At 42.6% G+C, this 18,628-nt stretch overlaps 2 protein-coding genes across 7 annotated transcripts in view; one reads left to right on the forward strand and one right to left on the reverse strand.

Moving 5' to 3' along the window:
• The window catches only part of ZFC3H1 (zinc finger C3H1-type containing), a 61,341-nt gene extending 58,661 nt beyond the window's left edge, over positions 1-2,680 (reverse strand). For all 4 annotated transcript variants that reach the window (XM_065558972.1, XM_005280069.5, XM_024109098.3 and 1 more), the window contains exon 1: positions 1,729-2,680. In XM_065558972.1, coding sequence (XP_065415044.1) covers positions 1,729-2,680 — 952 coding nt within the window. The remainder of the gene's footprint in view (positions 1-1,728) is intronic.
• A 17-nt stretch (positions 2,681-2,697) lies between these two features.
• THAP2 (THAP domain containing 2) lies at positions 2,698-17,663 on the forward strand. Of its 3 annotated transcripts, none has more exons than XM_042860126.2 (5): positions 2,698-2,852; positions 4,474-4,669; positions 11,803-12,565; positions 14,772-15,200; positions 17,325-17,663. In XM_042860126.2, the coding sequence occupies exons 1-3, from the start codon at positions 2,698-2,700 to the stop codon at positions 12,175-12,177; spliced, it is 726 nt and encodes a 241-aa protein (XP_042716060.2). In that variant the 3' UTR covers positions 12,178-12,565; positions 14,772-15,200; positions 17,325-17,663. The 3 variants fall into 3 exon arrangements, with proteins under 3 accessions (XP_042716060.2, XP_065415050.1, XP_065415061.1); XM_065558978.1 differs by having other exon boundaries at positions 14,772-14,839; XM_065558989.1 differs by lacking the exon at positions 11,803-12,565 and having other exon boundaries at positions 14,772-14,839.
• The last annotated feature ends 965 nt before the right edge of the window (positions 17,664-18,628 follow it).

Below are 18,628 nucleotides of genomic sequence, written 5' to 3' on the forward strand. Positions count from 1 at the left end.
TCACAATCCAGACTACTGACATCACTGAGGCTCCTGAGACATTAAGAAATATTTCCTGGTGCTGTTCAAAAAGGAGGGGCTGCTGGAGCCACGTATGCACAAAGTCCTGGTTCCATAAATGGGGGATACCACTTCTCCCTGTCAGAGATCACACATACTAAAGACTTCTCAAAGGACTACTTGCCACTGGAAATTCCAAAGAGGGCTCCAGAGCCCATATGCGTATATCTACCCTGAAGCTTGGAGCAAACCTCCCAGACAGGTAGACAGACTCACACTAGCATACTAAAAATAGCTGTGTGGACATTGTGGCACGGGCAGAGGCTCAGGCCTGGGTCTCAGCTCAGGTGGCTGGCCCAAGCCTTTTCCGAGGCTGCAACATCCACACAACTATATTTTGCATCTGTCCACTTGCAGTGTAGACTATCACATCATTCTCTTAGCAGGGAAGTGAAGGGTGCTGCTGAAAGCATGTGTCCAGAAGTCCTCACTCCACTCCACTAATACCAACAGTAGTACAGGTAGCTGCACTATTTTAGAGTGTTGTAATATCAACTGTGGCAGGTGATAAAGGTTGGGGTAAGGACAAAAAATGATTAAGCATTTCATTTTGAAATCCTATTTCTACTTTAGAGCCTATAAATGATATTTCAAAATCTCAGTTCATTAAGCAGCAGTGACATTAGCTCCTCCTGTGTAATGTTTACCAATAAATTATGTCTAAAACCCAGTAAAGCAGGGCTAGAATCTTCTCAATTGTTATTTCTTTTAAAAAATAAAATATCATTAGTTTCATCATCATAAAGGGTGTAAAAGTTTCTGAAAGCACACCAGTTCAGTGCGCCCATTCCTGAACCTCCACCAATGCATGGTTTTCCCATTGTAGACCAGGACAAAGACCTAAACAACTTAAAGTGAGAGAAGCTTCCTCACTGGTTTTGCCATTTCACCTGCCATAGGAAGAACCATTAAGGCTTTGTCCAGACTGTCTGACCAACACTATTTAACATCTGATCATGCAACTGGGTACAACAGTCACAGCTTGTATGGCTTTGTATTCTAAAGCAAACAGGACTCTGCTTCAAATGGCCATATCAGACAACACTGGGCTTGATATATGTGCTATGCATACATCTCCCAATTAAAGTAGAATTAAAGCAAAGCACAGCAACAACCAAGATTCAAAGAAGTCACAACTCTGCACTACAATTGACAATGCTGAAAGCAGACTAGGAGATGTACTGAACTCATCACTGCCCAAGAGGCGAAATTAGCAACTTTAGAATTTTACTGCTCAGATAATTAGTCGAAGTACTTAGGTTAAGGCTCCCTTCCCTGGGGCTCTGAAGGTCTCCTGTCAGGCTGGGGAGGACAAGGCCACATGGAACCTAGCCCACTGAGTTTTGCATCAGCCTTCAGGCTTTACTCCTAACAAAGCCCATCAGGATCAGTGACCCAGCTTCACACCAACCCCTCTTCACGCACCCTGGGGAATGCGACCCTCAGGCGCAGCCCTTAGATATGGATGGGAGCGTGCTCAGGGTATTATGCTGTTCGAGACGCTTATGAGAGGCCTTGTAGATAGGGCCTGAGTGATGAGCCATTCCCCTTCCCCACAGCCGGGTCCCAGCCACACATCGCTGTCGGGGAAAAAGGGACACAGCCAGGCCCGTCCTGAGCAGTGGGAAGAGGCCACTTCTCCCCCCTTGCTGTCCCGCACAAGGATACACTTCCGAGGGGAGGGCTCCCTCCAGCCCTGGCTGGAGCTGAATCCGGGTCCTCCCCCGCCCCCCGGCGGCCTTCCGGGCGGGTTGCTTCCCCGATCTCCCCCACCCCGGCTCCTGCCCCAGCGGCCCCCGCCGCGGTAAGGCCTGCCTCGGAAGCGGAACCGATCCAGCGCGTTGTGGCTGCGCTCCCAGAACGAGAGCCTGGGGCCAGAGTCGGAGTGGGAGTGGGAGCCCGGAGGCATCCGCGACGAAGGCAGCGGCGGCGGGTGAGAGCGGAACGACTCCTTGGGCCGGTAGCCGCCGTGGCCGTGCAGGTGGCCGAGCTCCGGGGGCGGTTGGTGCCGCGAGCGGGGGAAGCGGCGCGAGGAGGAGAGGGAGGCGCCGCCGCGGAGCCCGGGAGGCGGCCTGCGCCTCGAGTAGGGCCTGGTGCTGATGAGGCCGCTGGCGGGCTCGGAGCCGTTATTGTCATCGTCGCTGATCTCGCCGTCCTCCAGCTCCCCCTCCTCCTTCGGGGACAGACCGCTAGGCTCCAGCGGCGCCGCCTCGGCAGGGGCTGTGGCCGCCGCCATGGACCCGGTCCAGGCGCAACGGAGAAGCAGGGAGCGGCTCGTAGCGGTACAAGCGCTTTCGATTCCAGAGTAGCCCAGCCCCAAAACTTCCCCACCACGTCTGTCTTCAGGATCCCCCCGCCTTACCCCTCCCCCCGCCAGCTGTAGTCTCGCGAGAACTAATGACTCCCCTCTCTCACTCCCCCTCTGGAGGGGAAGGAAGCCATAGTAGATGATTGCGTCATAGAGAGGGGCCGCGCGCTGTATCATGGGAGCTGTAGTTCTGACTAGCAGACGGGGGGCGTCCGTTGTAGAGGGGAGAGCCGGCAACGAGTCGAGCCCGGCCGTCCTGCAATGGGGCGGGGGTGGATAACGGTCTCCAAGGGCAGCGGCATCTCCCGCCATGTTGGTGAAGGAGCTGGATGGAGCCACCGGGACGCCGCCATCTTATTAAAGGGAAAGAGCGAGTCTCCCCAGACCACCCCGTGTGCCGCCTGCGAGAGAAGATGCCGACCAGCTGCGCGGCGGCGGGGTGCGCCGCCGTCTACAACAAGAGCGTCAACGTCAGCTTCCACCGGTACCGCCCGGGCTGGGGTGGGGGAGGGTTAGGCCTGGCTCTCCGGGCGGCTCTCTGCTCTTGGAGAAGCCGGGTTTGTGTTCGCGCCTTCGGCTTTCTAACCAGCGGTCCTTCCGCCGCCCTGAGAGCGGACTATAAGGCGCCGCTGCCGCGCGGGGCGGCTCCCCTGTCTGCGCGGGCCGAAGGGCTGTGTGCTTCGGTCGAAGAACTCCCCACACCAGTCACCCGTGTAGACATGGTTCAGCCCCCTCCGGGCCGCCGGTGTGGTGCTGATGTAGTTTAGCCAGCGCTATGGAGAGCTCAGGGAGTTCCGAGCCAATCAAATGATTTTTTTAAAGAAGCGAATTCCGGGTAACTATTGTTATAGTTGCCTAGCCTCGAACCAAGATCTCAAAGGCTTGGCCAGGTTTTTTTCCCCTTGACATTCAGATCTGCCTTATAACAAGAATGAAAGTTGAGCATTTGAGAAAGGAAGAAATTGTTGGTCCTGTCTAAAGCTGCCATTTGTTTCTTTTGACATCTTCTAAACTCTAATGTCCAATTAACAGCTGGGAGAAAGAATGCCTTTGTTAAAGAACCAACAACCTCACCTCTTCAGACAAGGGGTGAACTCTCAGTATGCCCCTCTGAGACGCTCAAGCAGCCCTTTAGCCACACTATGGAAGGTCAGATATTCTTCCTGGTATTTTTGTGCTGAAACACAAATTTTAACATTTGACAGTTGAACCTCTTAGACATTATTTATACATGGAAGAAAAAAAAGGGCACAAACCCCATTTTAAAAACTCCCTTATCAGTCATATTTAAATCTTAGTTCAGTCACTTGTGTTTTTTGGACTTAGTATTTGGAAGCTAACTTCTATGAACAGACCTGTCAAGTCACACTAAAACTTGAGGGAAACATTGTCATTTTATATTCCTTGTAAAGATGAATTTCAATGGGTTTCTTTGAACAAAACACAAACTTAATTTACTTTATTATTTTATATTTATATTACAATAGCACTCAGAATCCCCAAAGTGGATTTGGTTTGTTTTTCCCCAAAGTCTCCCCCCCTCCCCCTATTATTATTATTTATCTGCAATCAAAGTAAAAAAAGACTGGATAGATTTCAAGACCAGAAGGGACTGATGGTGAGGTAATGAGCCATCCCTGAACTAGAGCCTCATTAAGCCATATGCAGTGGTGAGTCATTCCTGTGCTCAGCGCAGCCATTCCACAAGCCAGGAGCTGGTCTGGTGACTCTCCGGGCATATACCGGCCTCACAGGAGACACAGCAGCTTGGTCAGCCCAACATGATTTTATGGCTTGGAACACCACTACCTGATAGTGGTGACAGACTTTACAGGCTTCAGTCTGCTCCAGCCCTGCCCTTGTTCCACCTTAGCTCCCAGCCCTACTCTTGGCTTGTTCCAACCCCTCTCTTGACTCCAGCTCTGGTTCCTGTCCTAGCTGTCGCTGCACCAACTTACTTCCACTGCATCAACTGGGCCACACCCTCTATGTCTTGTTTTCTGACTTCTTGTATAACATAGGCCATAGAACTTCCCCCAAATAATTGTTGTATAAATAATACTAGTGATATCTTATCTAATTATTTCTATTGTCTTTTGTCTTAGATTTCCCTTGGATCCCAAGAGAAGAAAGGAATGGATACGTCTTGTAAAACGCAATAATTTTGTGCCGGGCAAACACACTTTTCTTTGCTCAAAGCATTTTGAATCCTCCTGTTTTGACCTAACTGGACAAACTAGACGACTTAGAGTGGATGCTGTTCCTACAATTTTTGATTTCCCTGCTCATCTAAAACTCAGGGTAGGTTATTGGAATGTATGTCACTCTCTGAAGTCTTCTGCATTTTTTCAGTTAAAAAAAAAAAAAAACACACACACACACACACAAGGGACCATCCCATACAAAATTTAAAGAAAATAAACTCAAACAAAAGGTTACTTAAACAGTTTGTCCTTATTTTACAGTCATAACACTGTAGCATGTCTTCCACACCCATCAAATATTTTTAAATGGAAAAATGTGATTATAAAATCACCAGTGTTGGTAGGGAAACAAGAGTATGAATAGTATCTGAAATTACTTTTTTAAACGTTGTTGTTGTTGTTGTTTTTTAAATGGAGATTGTGTCCATTTATAAACACACACAACTATAAATATATTGCTGCCCAAAACTCATCCCAGAGATGCCCTCAATTTAGTCATTTAACATTGCTATGTGATAATTACTAGAATAGAAATATTTAAACTTTTGAAGAAATGTGATTCCAGAGAAGTTTCTTCCATTGGCAATTCAGCATGTTGGCTAGTATGCCCCAGTCTTTTTCTTCCTTCCTTCGTCATCACTTGCTTTACTATTGTTACCAGGCAAGCAGTTTTGTAACTCTCTCACTTGCAACTTATACTAGCACAGATCATAGTGGATTGATTTAAATCATCTATACTAATCAAGATTTAAATCAGCAAGCAGAAAACCTTGATTTAAATAAGCAATTTTAATCTATTTTGTGTTTGTGCTTTCTAGTTATTTTTCTAAAGGAAGATTGATTCTCATTGGTTGGGGACCATTAGAACATTGATTTGCAACTAAATATAGCCTTCATATTAAACTTGGTGGTATTTTTTTGCTAACCAGGTGGATACACTATACGTATACACATTGTTTGCGATAGTTTAACTTACATTTATTTGGATTCTGAAGTTTTACTTTTTTATTATGTTATAAAATTGTGAATGATGCATTTCTTATTTACTAGATGATGAATTGTTTTACTTGTGATTTGTCAAGTTGTATTTGGATAGAAATTCAAATCTAATTAAAAGTGCAAAAACAGCATTCTAAGGGCTTTTTTATTATTTAATAACGCTACCTTAAAAGTGCTGGATACATAAGACAAAAAGCGTATCAAGAAGTTTATCAAAATATTTTGCCTTTAAAATTGACTTATTATTCAACAGAAGTGTTATATGTAGATTGATTGATTGTTTCTGGTTACTATGTCCTTCAAGATTTTAGAACTAACAGCTCTCTCTTTCTCTCCCAGTCAGAGTCAGTGACTTATTTTTCTCAGTGAGTGCTCCACTCCTGCCCCAGTTAGGGTGACCAGACGTCCCGATTTTATTGGGACTGTCCCGATATTTCCTTCTTTGTCCCGCGTCCCGACCGATGTTCGGTCGGGACACTGGACAAAAAAGCAATTTTGCCCTCTACTCCGGCGCTCAAGCCCCCCCCCCGACTCCGCCCCCTTCTTCCCCCATTGGATCCCTCCATGGAGGGAGGAGGTTAAGAGGAGGGATGTGTGGAGGGGGGATGGAGTGAGGAGGGTCGGGCAACTACCAGGAGCGTGGGAGGGGAAGGGAAAGTTGCCGGGGGCTAGCTGGGCATGGCCCGGGCTGTGTGCAGGCAGCAGCCGGGGCAGCGCGGACCGGGGGCGTGGGCCGCCGAAGACACGTGGCGAAGAGGGGCTGCGGGGGCGAGACTTGTCCCAGGCGGGGAGGCCGGCGGACAGGGGCGAGAGGCCAGCCGGGGTCCCCATAAACTTCCCTGCCGCTGCCAGGGAGCCCCGGCGCCTCTCCTGCTCGGCTGCGCTCCAGCAGCTCGCCCCGCCGGGAAGGAGCCGCTGGAGCGCAGCCGAGCGGGAGAGGCGCGGGGCTCCCTGCCGGCGGCGGGACGCACCGCATGTGCCCACGGCGGGCTGGGAAAAGCCCTGGCTCCTGCCCGTTGCCCAGCCTGGAGCCCCGGGGAGCCCCTCAGGCGACCGGCCGCTGCTGTGGCTCGGCTGTGCCAGCCCCGGCCCCCTGCACGCCCGCGCCGTGCTGCCCCCGGATCCCCGGCTCACATGCACCGCCGCTTATCGGTGTCCCCCCCCCCCCCCCATGCCCTCTTTATCCCCAGCCCCCTCTGCATCGGGGCCAGCTTTTGCCCTGGGGTGGGCAGCACGTGCGGCCGGCGCGGCTGGGACCTGCTAATGCCCCCCACCCCTGCGAAACTGCTTTTTTTTTTTTTTTTTTTTGCTCCGCCGCCATTTTTTTTTGCTCTGCCCCCCCCCTCCGCCCCCCCGCATCCCGATATTTCATCCCTGTGATCTGGTCACCCTAGCCCCAGTTCTGCCCCTTTCCCAGAGGCCCTACCCTTGCTCCGCTGCTTCCCACTCCCGACACCCTCCCCCACGTGCCGAACAGCCGCTCGGCCAGCAGGTGGTGAGCACGCCCTATTTTTTTTTTTCCTTCCTGTGGGTGCTTGAGCCCTGGAGTGCCTATGGAGTCGGCGCCTGTGCTCCTAGTATTTATTTATAGATTGGAAAACGAGCTGTCCTGTTTTTTTTTCCTTTCAACTCCCAGTCAGTGTCTCAACTTTAAGTGCACAAGACATTGAACTGAACTAGTTGAATAAACTGAATTGAAGAAAATATTCTCTCTGCACCTGCAAAAGAGGCTACTTCTGTAAGAAGTTGTTCTAACACTTCAACAACCAGTGGTTCCAGGTGCTTAGCCAGTGGTTTCCACCATTTCAGTGATGTGAATTTCTTTAAAACGTCAGCAGCAAACATGGATTGCTTAATATAATTTTTTTGTTTAAATTATTTTAATAGATTAAAGTACATGTAGGCTTTAAAATAGGTTGTCAATTTCAAATGAATTTTAAATAAATAAACCCCGTGTTTAATTTAAAACATTAATTCGTTTTATCCACCTTTGCACTGACATTCTACAACTATTTGTTTTTCCCCATGGTGTTTGAAAACCATGAACAACTGCTGTTTCTTAGCAGTTTAAAGATGGCACTAGATTAGAGTGACCAGATGTCCTGATTTTATAGGGACAGTCCTGATTTTGGGGTCTTTTTCTTATATAGGCTCCTATTACCTCCCACGCTCTGTCCCGATTTTTCACATTTGCTGTCTGGTTGCCCTACACTAGATGCTGTGGTCGCGGCTGAGGGATTGTAGAAGTAGAGATTGAAATGACAATAAATGGTTGGGATTACAGTTGATGCTGCACTCAGTATCTGAGCTGTTTGCACTAATGAAAACAGATGATGAGATGGTCTGTTCAAATTACTTATCGCTGCGTTATTCAGCAAAGAAGCAGTTTATTCATCAGTAATTGGGCTTTAGAATGAGCTGCTACTCTGAAAAGTAACTAACACTAGCATCAGTTTTGAAAACAAAATGTGATCTCATGCATTTGATGACAGAAAGGTGGTGAAGTACAGGAGGAATTGAAACGTTTTTATTGTATTATACAGTATTTTATTTTGGTGGTGGTATTTTTTTTCCCCTCTGAGAGAAACTGATTGAGAAATTCATACATAAAAGGGGAAATTAACAGATGAAGAATGTCTCTAATCTCTGTTTCATAGTAGCTATTATAGCTCATCTTAGTGACTTAAATTTGAAGCTGCAGGGTAAGAGAGCTTCTCTGAGCTGCATTTGGCTGTGTGCCTTTGAAAGAGAACTGTGGTTGCTTCTGAAGCATATAAAAGTAAAGGATGTTTTTCTGTTTTGCAAGATCCTTTTGTTTTTGACACTGAAGAAATTCTCAATGAAGTGCAAATGAAATGGTTTAAACTACAAGAAAGCACACTTCTTAGAGTACTGAAGCCAGGAGCTGTTCTTTGTTCTGCTCCCTGAATGTTGTCTACATATTCAAATTCATGCAAACAACACCATTTCAGCAGCACACATTTGTGGAAATATTTTTGTATTAAGGGATGACAACAAATCTGCATACATCTGCAGCCAACAGCTACTATGTAGAAAAGTCTCTCTAAACTGTCCTAAAAATCTGCTTTATTTTACTAATGAGCAAAGATCACAAGATTGGTTAAAAAAAATCAGTGTAGATTAATAAAATTAACATATAATAGGAGGAATTCTAATGGAGGCCTGTCCACACTTTTAAAAATATGTAAACTGTGAAAAGTATTGCTTCTCTCATAGTCCTGGCGATATATATATATTTTTTTTATCAAGGTTTAGGTATTCCTGATACTGCAATTATTACAGCTGATCTTCAGGTTCATGAGCAAAATGCCTTAGCATAGATGAAATTGGACAGTTGTCTCAAAATTAATAACAATACTGTGTGTTTTAAATGTACCTAGTTACTGCAGCCTTAGTATAGTTCTGAAAAATGAATTTGTAAGAAATGGCACCTGTTTGTCAATTACTGTGAATAAAAATGGGGAACATGGTGCAATTACAAAGGTTCACTGTCTTGTTTCTGTTGCCTGCTTCCTCCCTTTCACTTTGTTCCAATTGTTCATTTTTCTGCATCTTGTCTGTCATTAGACTAAGCTCTTTTAAACAAAGATCATGTCACTTCTGTGATATTACAGTGCTAAAATATTATGCCCCAGTTTTGATTGGGGCACCAAAGCAGTGTAAATTCCATACAAAATAACTACACCTCTACCCCGATATAACGCTGTCCTCGGGAGTAAAAAAAAATCTTACCGCGTTATAGGTGAAACTGCGTTATATCAAACTTGCTTTGATCCGCCGGAGTGCAGTCACACCCCCTGGAGCACTGCTTTACTGCTTTATATCCGAATTCGTGTTCTATTGGGTTGTGTTATATCGGGGTAGAGGTGTATTAAAAGAACTATTAAGGTTGAAAGGCGAGATGCTGAGAAAATAAATTTCAGAATTAAGGTTCCTGTGCAACTTGTGCATCTACATTATAATATCTTTGATTAAGTGATAATATACTCCTCCATCCCCCTTCCCCGCCACCCACACACACACACAGAGACAGGACCTCTTCCTCATTCAGTGCACAGGATAACTGTTTTGTGAATGAGGCAGCTGTTTGTTCTTCATTTGCATTGTGTGGCCCTATGCTTTGTTTACACCTTTCATATGGTGCACTGAAATAGGAATTTTTAATTTAATCTCCTATTTCACAGTTCACTTATAGTGTTCTTGTGCCTCACAAATGGTCTTTCACAACACCAGGTGATGTAGGAAAGCATTGTTATCCCTGTTTTACAGGTGAAGAGCTGAGGCAAAGAGATTAAGGGTCAAAACTTACAAAATATCCACTAATTATGAATGTTTCAGTGACTGAGTGCCCTACTTGAGACACTTGGGGGGCAGTTTTTCAGAGATGTTAAGCATCTCCAGTTTTCATGACTTCAGTTGGAATTATGCTTTCTGAAGAGTCAGACCCTAAGTGCTGTCCACACGGAGACTTAATGCATGGCAAGCCGTGATATAAAACTACAGCATGCTAATCTTCTATCCACTAAGCTGTAGTCACAGCAGTGAGTCAAAGCACACTATGGGATTGTTAGTGCATGGTAGTGGGGTCCACACAGTCATTCAGTGCATGGCACATTAATGCACTGTAGATTTACATCCCAGCTTGCTACATACTAAGGGTATGTCTACACCAGTGGTTCTCAAACTAGGGCCGCCGCTTCTTCAGGGAAAGCCCCTGGCGGGCTGGGCCGGTTTGTTTACCTGCCACGTCTGCAGGTTCGTCTGATCGCGGCTCCCGCTGGCCACGGTTCGCCGCTCCAGGCCAATGGGGGTAGCAGGAAGGGCGGCCAGCACGTCCCTCAGCCCACACCACTTCCTGGAGCGGCGAACCGCGGCCAGTAGGAGCCGCGATCAGCCAAACCTGCAGACATGGCAGGTAAACAAACCGGCCTGGCCTGCCAGGGGCTTTCCCTGAACAAGCGGCAGCCCTAGTTTGAGAACCACTGGTCTACACTACCTGCCGGATCAGCGGGCAGCAATCGATCCAGCAGGGGTCGATTTATCGTGTCTAGTCTAGACATGATAAATCGATCCCCGAGTGCTCTCCCGTCGACTCCTGTACTCCACTGCTGCGAGAGGCGCAGGCGGAGTTGACAGTGAAGACACCATGGTAAGTCGATCTAAGTACATCGACTTCAGCTACGTTATTCACGTAGCTGAAGTTGGGTAACTTAGATCGATTCTCCCCCTTCCCCTTTCCTTCCCTCCAGTGTAGATCAGGCCTAAGTCTCCATGTGAACAAGGCCTTAGTGTCTCAGGTTGTGTACCCAGAAATAAGGAGCACACAACTTGTAGCATACTTTGAACTTTTGGTTTAAATAGCTTGTCTATCATTTCTATGCCTCAAATTATAAAACTGCCATCAGTTTTGTATACTTACATCTGAAAACATGATTATAATTTGTTTACTCCTTAAATGAAAACAAGCAATCTAGAATTAATTCTTACTGAAATATAACATTTCAGTTGTGAAGACTGGGCTTATGGTTTGTATTGCAAGTATAAAAACTGTGTGGTATTTGGTGTTTTAGCATCACCTAAATGGAAAGTAGTTTGGCTCTTTTTTTTTTTTTCTTGTTTGTTTATAAATCCTAATCATAGCTACTTGACATCAGCAGATAAAACTTAAAATCTGTCAATTGAGGCTTAATTTATTTTTCAGAAATCAAAACTTTATTATATGATTTATTTATGCATTACTAGTTACTCTTGCTTACTGCTTTTTTGCAGCCCAAATTTATTTAAAGGTTTAATTGCAATCAGTTGTTTATTCACACAGAAAAAAAGCTACAATAAACTATTTTGGAACTGAGAAAATTGTATAACTTTTATATTTTTTTTCTTAATTTTTCCATTTGCTCCATTTTCAAAAGAACTATTCTCATCTTGCACATTGTGGATCTATGTAAATGATCAGGATCTGTCTTTCCCTAATGTCATGCTTTATTAGATTAGAGGGAGTAGGAGTGGGATACCTTCTAACATTTATGGGAGGGGTTATTACAAATGCAATAATACATATTTACAAAAATGTACAGGCTCCTTGTATTTGAATTTCTAGAAATGTAGTAATTACAGGTTAGATTAATGTGAAGTTTGGCATTTTATAAACTTGCATAATGCCATGATAAATTTAGGTTTTATTACCTTTCCTGTCATTTTTATTTACAGAAACCTATGTCAAGAAATCTTCTGAAGAAGAAAGCTTATACCCCAGAAGGGGTATCTAACTTCAAAACAAATATTAGCTGTAGACAAGTACAACTTGAACACAGTTATGCTTTCAGAAGCCCCATGGAAGCCAAGAAAAGGATAATTAAGTTAGAAAAGGAGATAGCAAGCTTGAGAAGAAGAATGAAGAACTGCATTCAAAAAGAACATAGAGCCACACAAAGATGGATAGAAATGACTTGCCTCATCAAAAACTTGGAAACAAATAATATTTTGCCAGGAGTTACATTGGACCACATTTTACCAAATGCCTTAAGAAACCTTCCCTTGGAAGATTTCAAAAATATTTTACAGGAACAGCAAGATCATCTATAACAGCTTTGCCAATTTTAAAACTAGACTTCAAAATTTAAATTTATACTGAATATAATGCCAAAAAAATGTATCCAGCTTATTATGTTTTTTCTAAGACATTCTTGTGGTGGTGAGGGACAACACTGGTTCTTATAGCTGCTTAATTAATTGCAAATACCCATCTATTACTAATGAAAACTTCACCACAAGTCTTTTAATTGTGATAGTAAGTTTTCAATCAGTTAATAAGAGTGCCTTATGAAAGAACTAGTTCTGTGAATTAACCATCTTTCATTTTTAAATAATTGAGGATTGTGTTTTGGTTGATGTTGATTGGTTGGTCTATTTTTGTAGAACATCTGAGTAATTGAATTGGACCAATTTTTGATGGAACACACACTCTATTCAGGTAAGTTTTACTTTAAGAATAATAACCACTTTGTATTACTAATGATCAAACATAAAAATTTCTTACTAATGAACACTGTCCCACAGTCCCTCATACCTCTGAGATTCACAGTTAAGTACCTCCAGCACCATCACTCGAGACCCCACAGAGGCCTCTGTGTGTGTCCAGGGTCTATAGTAAGTCATGGGATAGTGGCTGGACATGCTGGGGAGAAGTGGCCTGGTAAGCCCAGGAAGGCGGAGCATTTACTTTGTTCTGGTTCATTGGAGGTTCCTGAAGAAGATGAGACTTTTCCACTGAGTTCTGTCTTCTCCCAGGAGCTGCCATTGCAGCTGCCCAGGGTGATGCCGGAGACCACAGCCATTGTGGTGTTACAGGACCTTAGCTTGGGTATCCTGTGGATACCTGTGGTCTGCCATTTTGGCAGCAGGACAATGTAGAGAGCAAGTTCCATGAGGGGTTGTTACAGAAATTTGCTGTATATATGTTGTATATGTGCACATATACAAAAAGGCTAAGTTGTATGGAAACACAATTAAGCTAACAACACAAACTGTAAGAGAGGCTACTTGTGAACTGACAGCAAATGCCAAAGTGATGTTGAAAGTATGGAAGTTGCATTTTGACAAAGTGCTGAAGCAAGCATTTTAGACATGCTAGATGAACAGGGTGTCTTGAAAGGCAGAATGGATGTCAGCACTGAACCACTGTCAGCAGAAGAATCAGAAAGAGCAGTGAAAAAGTTGAAAAATGGGAAAGCTTCAACAATAGACGGTGTAACAGCCAAGACACTAAAAATCAGTTGGACAAGTGCTATCAAAGCATTAGGAAAATATACAAGAAGGTATGGGAGCAGGAGGAGCAACTGGATGACTGGGTAAAGGCAATAGTATGTACCGGTCCTGAAGAAAGGTGATTCTGTCAATCTAAATAATCATAGAGGTTAGTCTCCGTATCATGGAAAATGAATGTAATTATCAACAGATTAAGACTGGTTTTCGAGGAAGTAGTAGGCAAGGAAGTGAGACTTCAGAACAGAAGTTGCATTGATCAGATATTTATGCTCCAACAGTTTATTTGGGCATGGGAGAATGGAAGGATGAGAAGGGGAATTAAAGATAGTTGCTGTTTTCATCAATTTCACGAAGGCATTCCAGTTACTTTCCATAATGCTTTCCTCCAAAACATTAAAATCATATGGAGTTTCGATAACTTTTATAATTGCAATTATCTTATGTACAAGGACTCCTATAGTGTGCCCTAAGAGTTGGTGGAAAGCTAAGTTAAGCTGGTTGGGCAAAAAGTAGTACATATTGGTCTGGTTATTAATCTGGATAAAACTAAATCCCTGACCACAACCTCCAGCTCCAACTAGCTCGGTATTAACCTTTCCAGGTGGAACATCAAACAGGTGGCAACTATCAAATACTTGGGCAGTGTCCTAGACTGTGCTGGAGGATGCTTGAAATACGTAGACATTTGTATATCAGCAGCTGCTGCCATGTTCTGGGCCCTTCAGTGGCCTCTGTGGGAAGGTTATGACATCAGGCTTGTGAGGAAGCTATGGATCTATAGAGCCACAGTTAAAGCAACTCTCTTATACAGAAATGAATCATGGGTGCTGAGGAAGCCTTAAGAACACCAGATTATGAGCATTGAAAAATGTCAGTCTTTGTCAGCTGCTCTATGTCAAGTGGCAGAACAAGACTCAAAATGAGGATATTTGAAGCCAAACCCAGCAGTCATCTCCAGCAGCACTGGTTTGGTTTCAGCAGCTTTCTTGATATGGAGGTATTATTAGAATGGAAGAGTAATGAATTTCTAAGTGTGTACACCACAGAATTCCACTACATGGCCGGTGAGCACATGGGTATCAAAAACTTTGATGGTGCAACAAGATTTCAGTTGATATCCATCACTGGCATATACAACTAGACTTCCTTAAATATCTTGCACAGAGATGGATCCAGTGGTGCTTGATTTGCAAGGAAGCCATGTCCCTTTGAGATTTTTCATGAAAACTAAATGTATAGTTTGTTATATTGGGATAGTCACGATTTTCTCCTAAAGTGATTTTTTTTTTATCATTCATAAGTTATCTTTAGATGAGAGTACATGCAAATAAGTAATAAAGCTACAAAAGAAATATTTCCTTTAAAAATATACTTAATAATGAATTCTTGTACTTTTTTTCTTTTATGTTTAGGTATTGTCCATCTCGGAGATGTTTCATACAGGTATATACTACAGGCATTTTGCTGTACCTTTATTAAGGCAAGTGCTTTTTAAGTAAAGGATATAAAAAGTAGTACTTCAGCAGTGGCTAAGAAGTATACCCTACCTGTACTCGTCAGCTGTTTTCAAATTTTAAGCTAGTTCAATATATAAATAAATTTATATCTTGCCTTTTATGAAGGAGGAGCATGTTAGCTGGGGGCAGGAGGTTCTTTGTTTCTCTCCCCACCCCCCTTCCTTTTTTCACCAATTAGAAGATGGCAGTTGTCACATGAAGAAAAGGCAACTTAGTTATTCTCTTCAAAATATCCTATGCTAATAGTGCTTAACCTTTTTTTCTTTTTTGGCACATAACTGCTTGTATTGCTCAGAAGCAAAGTTTTGTTTTTAATTCTACTTGGTGAGTATCTCTCATTCTTTCCTTTGAACACTGAGTCACAAGAATAGTTGATTTTAAAAAGCTTGCCTCAACCTACTTTTAGAGGTAGATTAATACTCTAAAAATAGTGGTACAAACTTATTCAAATCACAGCTTCAAATGCTGATTATGTAAATCATGGCAAATGTAGTATTTTACAGATCTTAATAAGGACTCTCTTTATCAGTGGTGTGAACAATGGAATAACGTCTCAATCTTGATAATGTTTGGGTGTCAAATTCCAATAAAGGCAAGACTTGTTTGTCAAATTGGATAATTTAATAGTAGCAGATCTTCCATACATCAGAAAAGGAGATAAATGTAAAGATAACTAATGTATAAAGCAGATTATCATTAGATACATCTTAACTTGTGGTAATACCAAGGGCCCCAGTGATGGGGCAGGATTATGTTGTGCTTGGTATTTGTATAAACACACACGTATACTGTTCACACTCCAGTGAGTCTAAATCTAACTATAAGACAAGAGGCCAAAGGTGGATACAGACAGACAGAGCTCAAGGAAACAGCGACTTAATATTGGTTGGCATGATAGGCCGTGGTCTTGGCATGCGAGCTACTTAACTGTAAAGTTTTTTGCAGTATTCCCTGGAGGTCAGTCTCTTTGCATGAGCTTTTGAAGAAGGGAATTGATGACTGTTTATAGAGGACTGAAATTTTGGTGGGAAAAGTACCTTTTAATTTGGTTTATTTGGGGGCAGAGTTTTCTGGAGAGTTGCAGCTGGCTTTAGTTGTATCTCTTTAAAGTCCAAGATTACTGTATTTTTATGTTCTAAATCTAAACATAGACTTACCTAAAGTTTCTTTTACGTCTAGATTTGTTTTGAGATACGCGAACACAGGACATAAAATGGTTGTATCACTTCTAACACATCCTTTATCCACTCTAAATATGTGTAGATAGTAACTTCCAATGGGAAACATAGCACAAGTACTATGGTGACTCACTGTAAACACCTAGAATAAAATGTACTAAACTTTTAAAAATGGAGAAACCTATGCAGGGCAAACCAGGACTTCTTTGACTCCTGACAGCTTCAGCTTGCAGCAGATTGTGGTGGCAAGCCTGCTTTACTGAGCTAAAAAGTGACGATCACCTCATCATGCTGGAGATTTATACAAAGTGGGAACTTGTGATCCAAGTTGGGCCCAGAGTTCATGGGACTTGAATAGTACTTCAGAATTAAATGCAATATATTGCAGGCTTTCCCATCCTATTAATCTGATACTGATTACCAGTTTGTTCCCATCTCTGTTCATTCTCTCCTTTATTACTTTATTTTCCATAAATGGGAACTAGGTGAGGTTCTCAAGAAGTTCCCAGGAAACACTTTTTTTCTCCATTTTCTATTTTTTAATAGGGTTTGTTCCCCTGTATTTCAGATTTGTTATGCAGTTACTAAAATCAAATTTAGACTATTACATCCTGTTAATGTTTGATAACTTTCTCTGAAGTCTGCTCTTAGATATATCTTTATTGGTATCTATAGGAGCATAATTTGGAGGATTCAGGGTTGGGCTGTGTGAAATGTTTGCACACAAATTCAAAACTTATGCAACACCTTATTGGATATCAGTTTTCTTACAAAACTGAAACTCTAGGTTTGTCAAGGGTTTCAGTGAAGCGTGTGTGTTTAAGTAAAAGTTGTAGATGACTGAGTTAATTCAAAAGTTATGCTTGGAGGTGTGAATGCAATGGTTTGCACAAACCCGCACAAAGGAAAACCCCTGAGATTTGGAGAGCTTTAGATCCAGCTCTCTGGGAAAAGTAGCCCTACCTTTAAAGTTTGTTCTCTTCCCTTTGGCAGGATGGTTTTTAACTTTTTACTATAAATAAGCCCTGAAACTAAATATTACTCCAAGAAAAATATAAAAATAGGAAGCAGAGCTAGTTCATCTGACCTTTTTAGAGTTGTGACCCAGAGTCATGTGATTTTATTGGACTTGGGCTTTGTACTGAATTACTATTTGAGTGTTAATTTTTTTTTTTTTTTTGGGTGATAATTGCAGAATGTATGCTTTGGACACACTACACTTTTGTTCATATTTCCTTTTTAATATTTAGCCCTTTACCTTTTATTATAGGTCTCTACCTTCTCCTTTTCCAGTCACTTCTACCAAAGAAGGTTTTTGTCTTCACCTCAATTTATTGATGGGATCTGGAGCAGGTTATGTCCTAACAAAAGCAATACTCGTTAGTCTGTTTTCCAAAAATGTCATGTAGACTTATAAACCAAATGCTTATTTTGTATTAGTTTTTGAACAGAGTATAGGTTTTATTTGAAATCCAGCTTATTGCATAATTAATCATTAAACACCATGCTATGTAACAGGTGACCTTAAATCTTGTATGATCATTTTGACAAAGTGCTTATGTTTTTCATAACTATTGTGCTAGTTTCAAATAAAAATGTCACTCTTCAACTGGTGTATGAAATTTTGTTCCGAGAAATGTAGTTACTACTTGTCTTACACATCCTCATGTTTGCTATATGAATATTTATATGTGCTAAACTGAATTATATACAATCAATCTCCTGCTGGAATTTTATCAACTGAAGGAAAAATTGTACATCTATGCAACTGGCTACCCTTGAAATATTTTAATTTTATTTTTAATACTTTATGAACAAGGGGAACAAACATTCAAAAATAAACAAATTATAAAAATTGAAACCATGCTGAACTCATGAATTACATTAAGATCTTTACTTGTGAGAAGTGCCAGATTGATCGTCTTGGAGAACTAAATCCTGTGCCCTGAACAGATACAGCATCAGCAGGAACAAGTTGAGTGTGTGAGAGAGAGTGAGTTTGTTTTTTAACATCACTTTTTACAAATGTGCTTCAGTGTTGATCTGGAGGGACCGTTCTAGGGGTAAGGAAGTAGTTAAGACTGCAGAACTACAGCTCATTAATATATTTTTGGCATTTATAAATGAATGTTGATGAGATAGCAGTTGATAACATCTTGACCCATATATGATATCACTCGGGTGCTTGATGTCTGGAGGTATTGGACTTCAGGTCCTCAAAATTTGTAGTCTCTCCACAAGTGATTAAGAGAAGGCCAACAACTCCTTGACATAGTTCTGTATAGAAGGCTTGGGATTTTTCCTCTCCTGAATTTGTGCTGGAGTTGGAGACCATGATTCCAGGTATCCGTGTCCAATCACTCCTGGTCCTCTGTGCTGCTGCCATGAAGCTCACACTGCCAGCTTTGTGTGCCCTGAATTGGGGGATTCAGTATCTTTCACCACAGCTGGTGAACAGGCTGGTTCCTGAACATCAGCCGTGGTGCAAAGAATCAGCATTCCTGCTGCAGGAATCTGTACGCCTAATAAGTGTGCCTGCCTGGGCTAAACATTCAAGCACAGCCATTGACTGTG

Source organism: Chrysemys picta, chromosome 1 (genome assembly GCF_011386835.1).
Source record: "Chrysemys picta bellii isolate R12L10 chromosome 1, ASM1138683v2, whole genome shotgun sequence".
NCBI lineage: Eukaryota > Metazoa > Chordata > Testudines > Emydidae > Chrysemys > Chrysemys picta.

Excerpts from the sequence above, each read along its gene's own strand:
- THAP2 (XM_042860126.2), top strand. The coding sequence starts at position 2,698 with ATGGAGCCACCGGGACGCCGCCATCTTATTAAAGGGAAAGAGCGAGTC. Across the intron at positions 2,853-4,473 it reads GTCAACGTCAGCTTCCACCG|ATTTCCCTTGGATCCCAAGA; the intron begins GTACCGCCCGGG and ends CTTTTGTCTTAG. Across the intron at positions 4,670-11,802 it reads CTGCTCATCTAAAACTCAGG|AAACCTATGTCAAGAAATCT; the intron begins GTAGGTTATTGG and ends TTTTATTTACAG.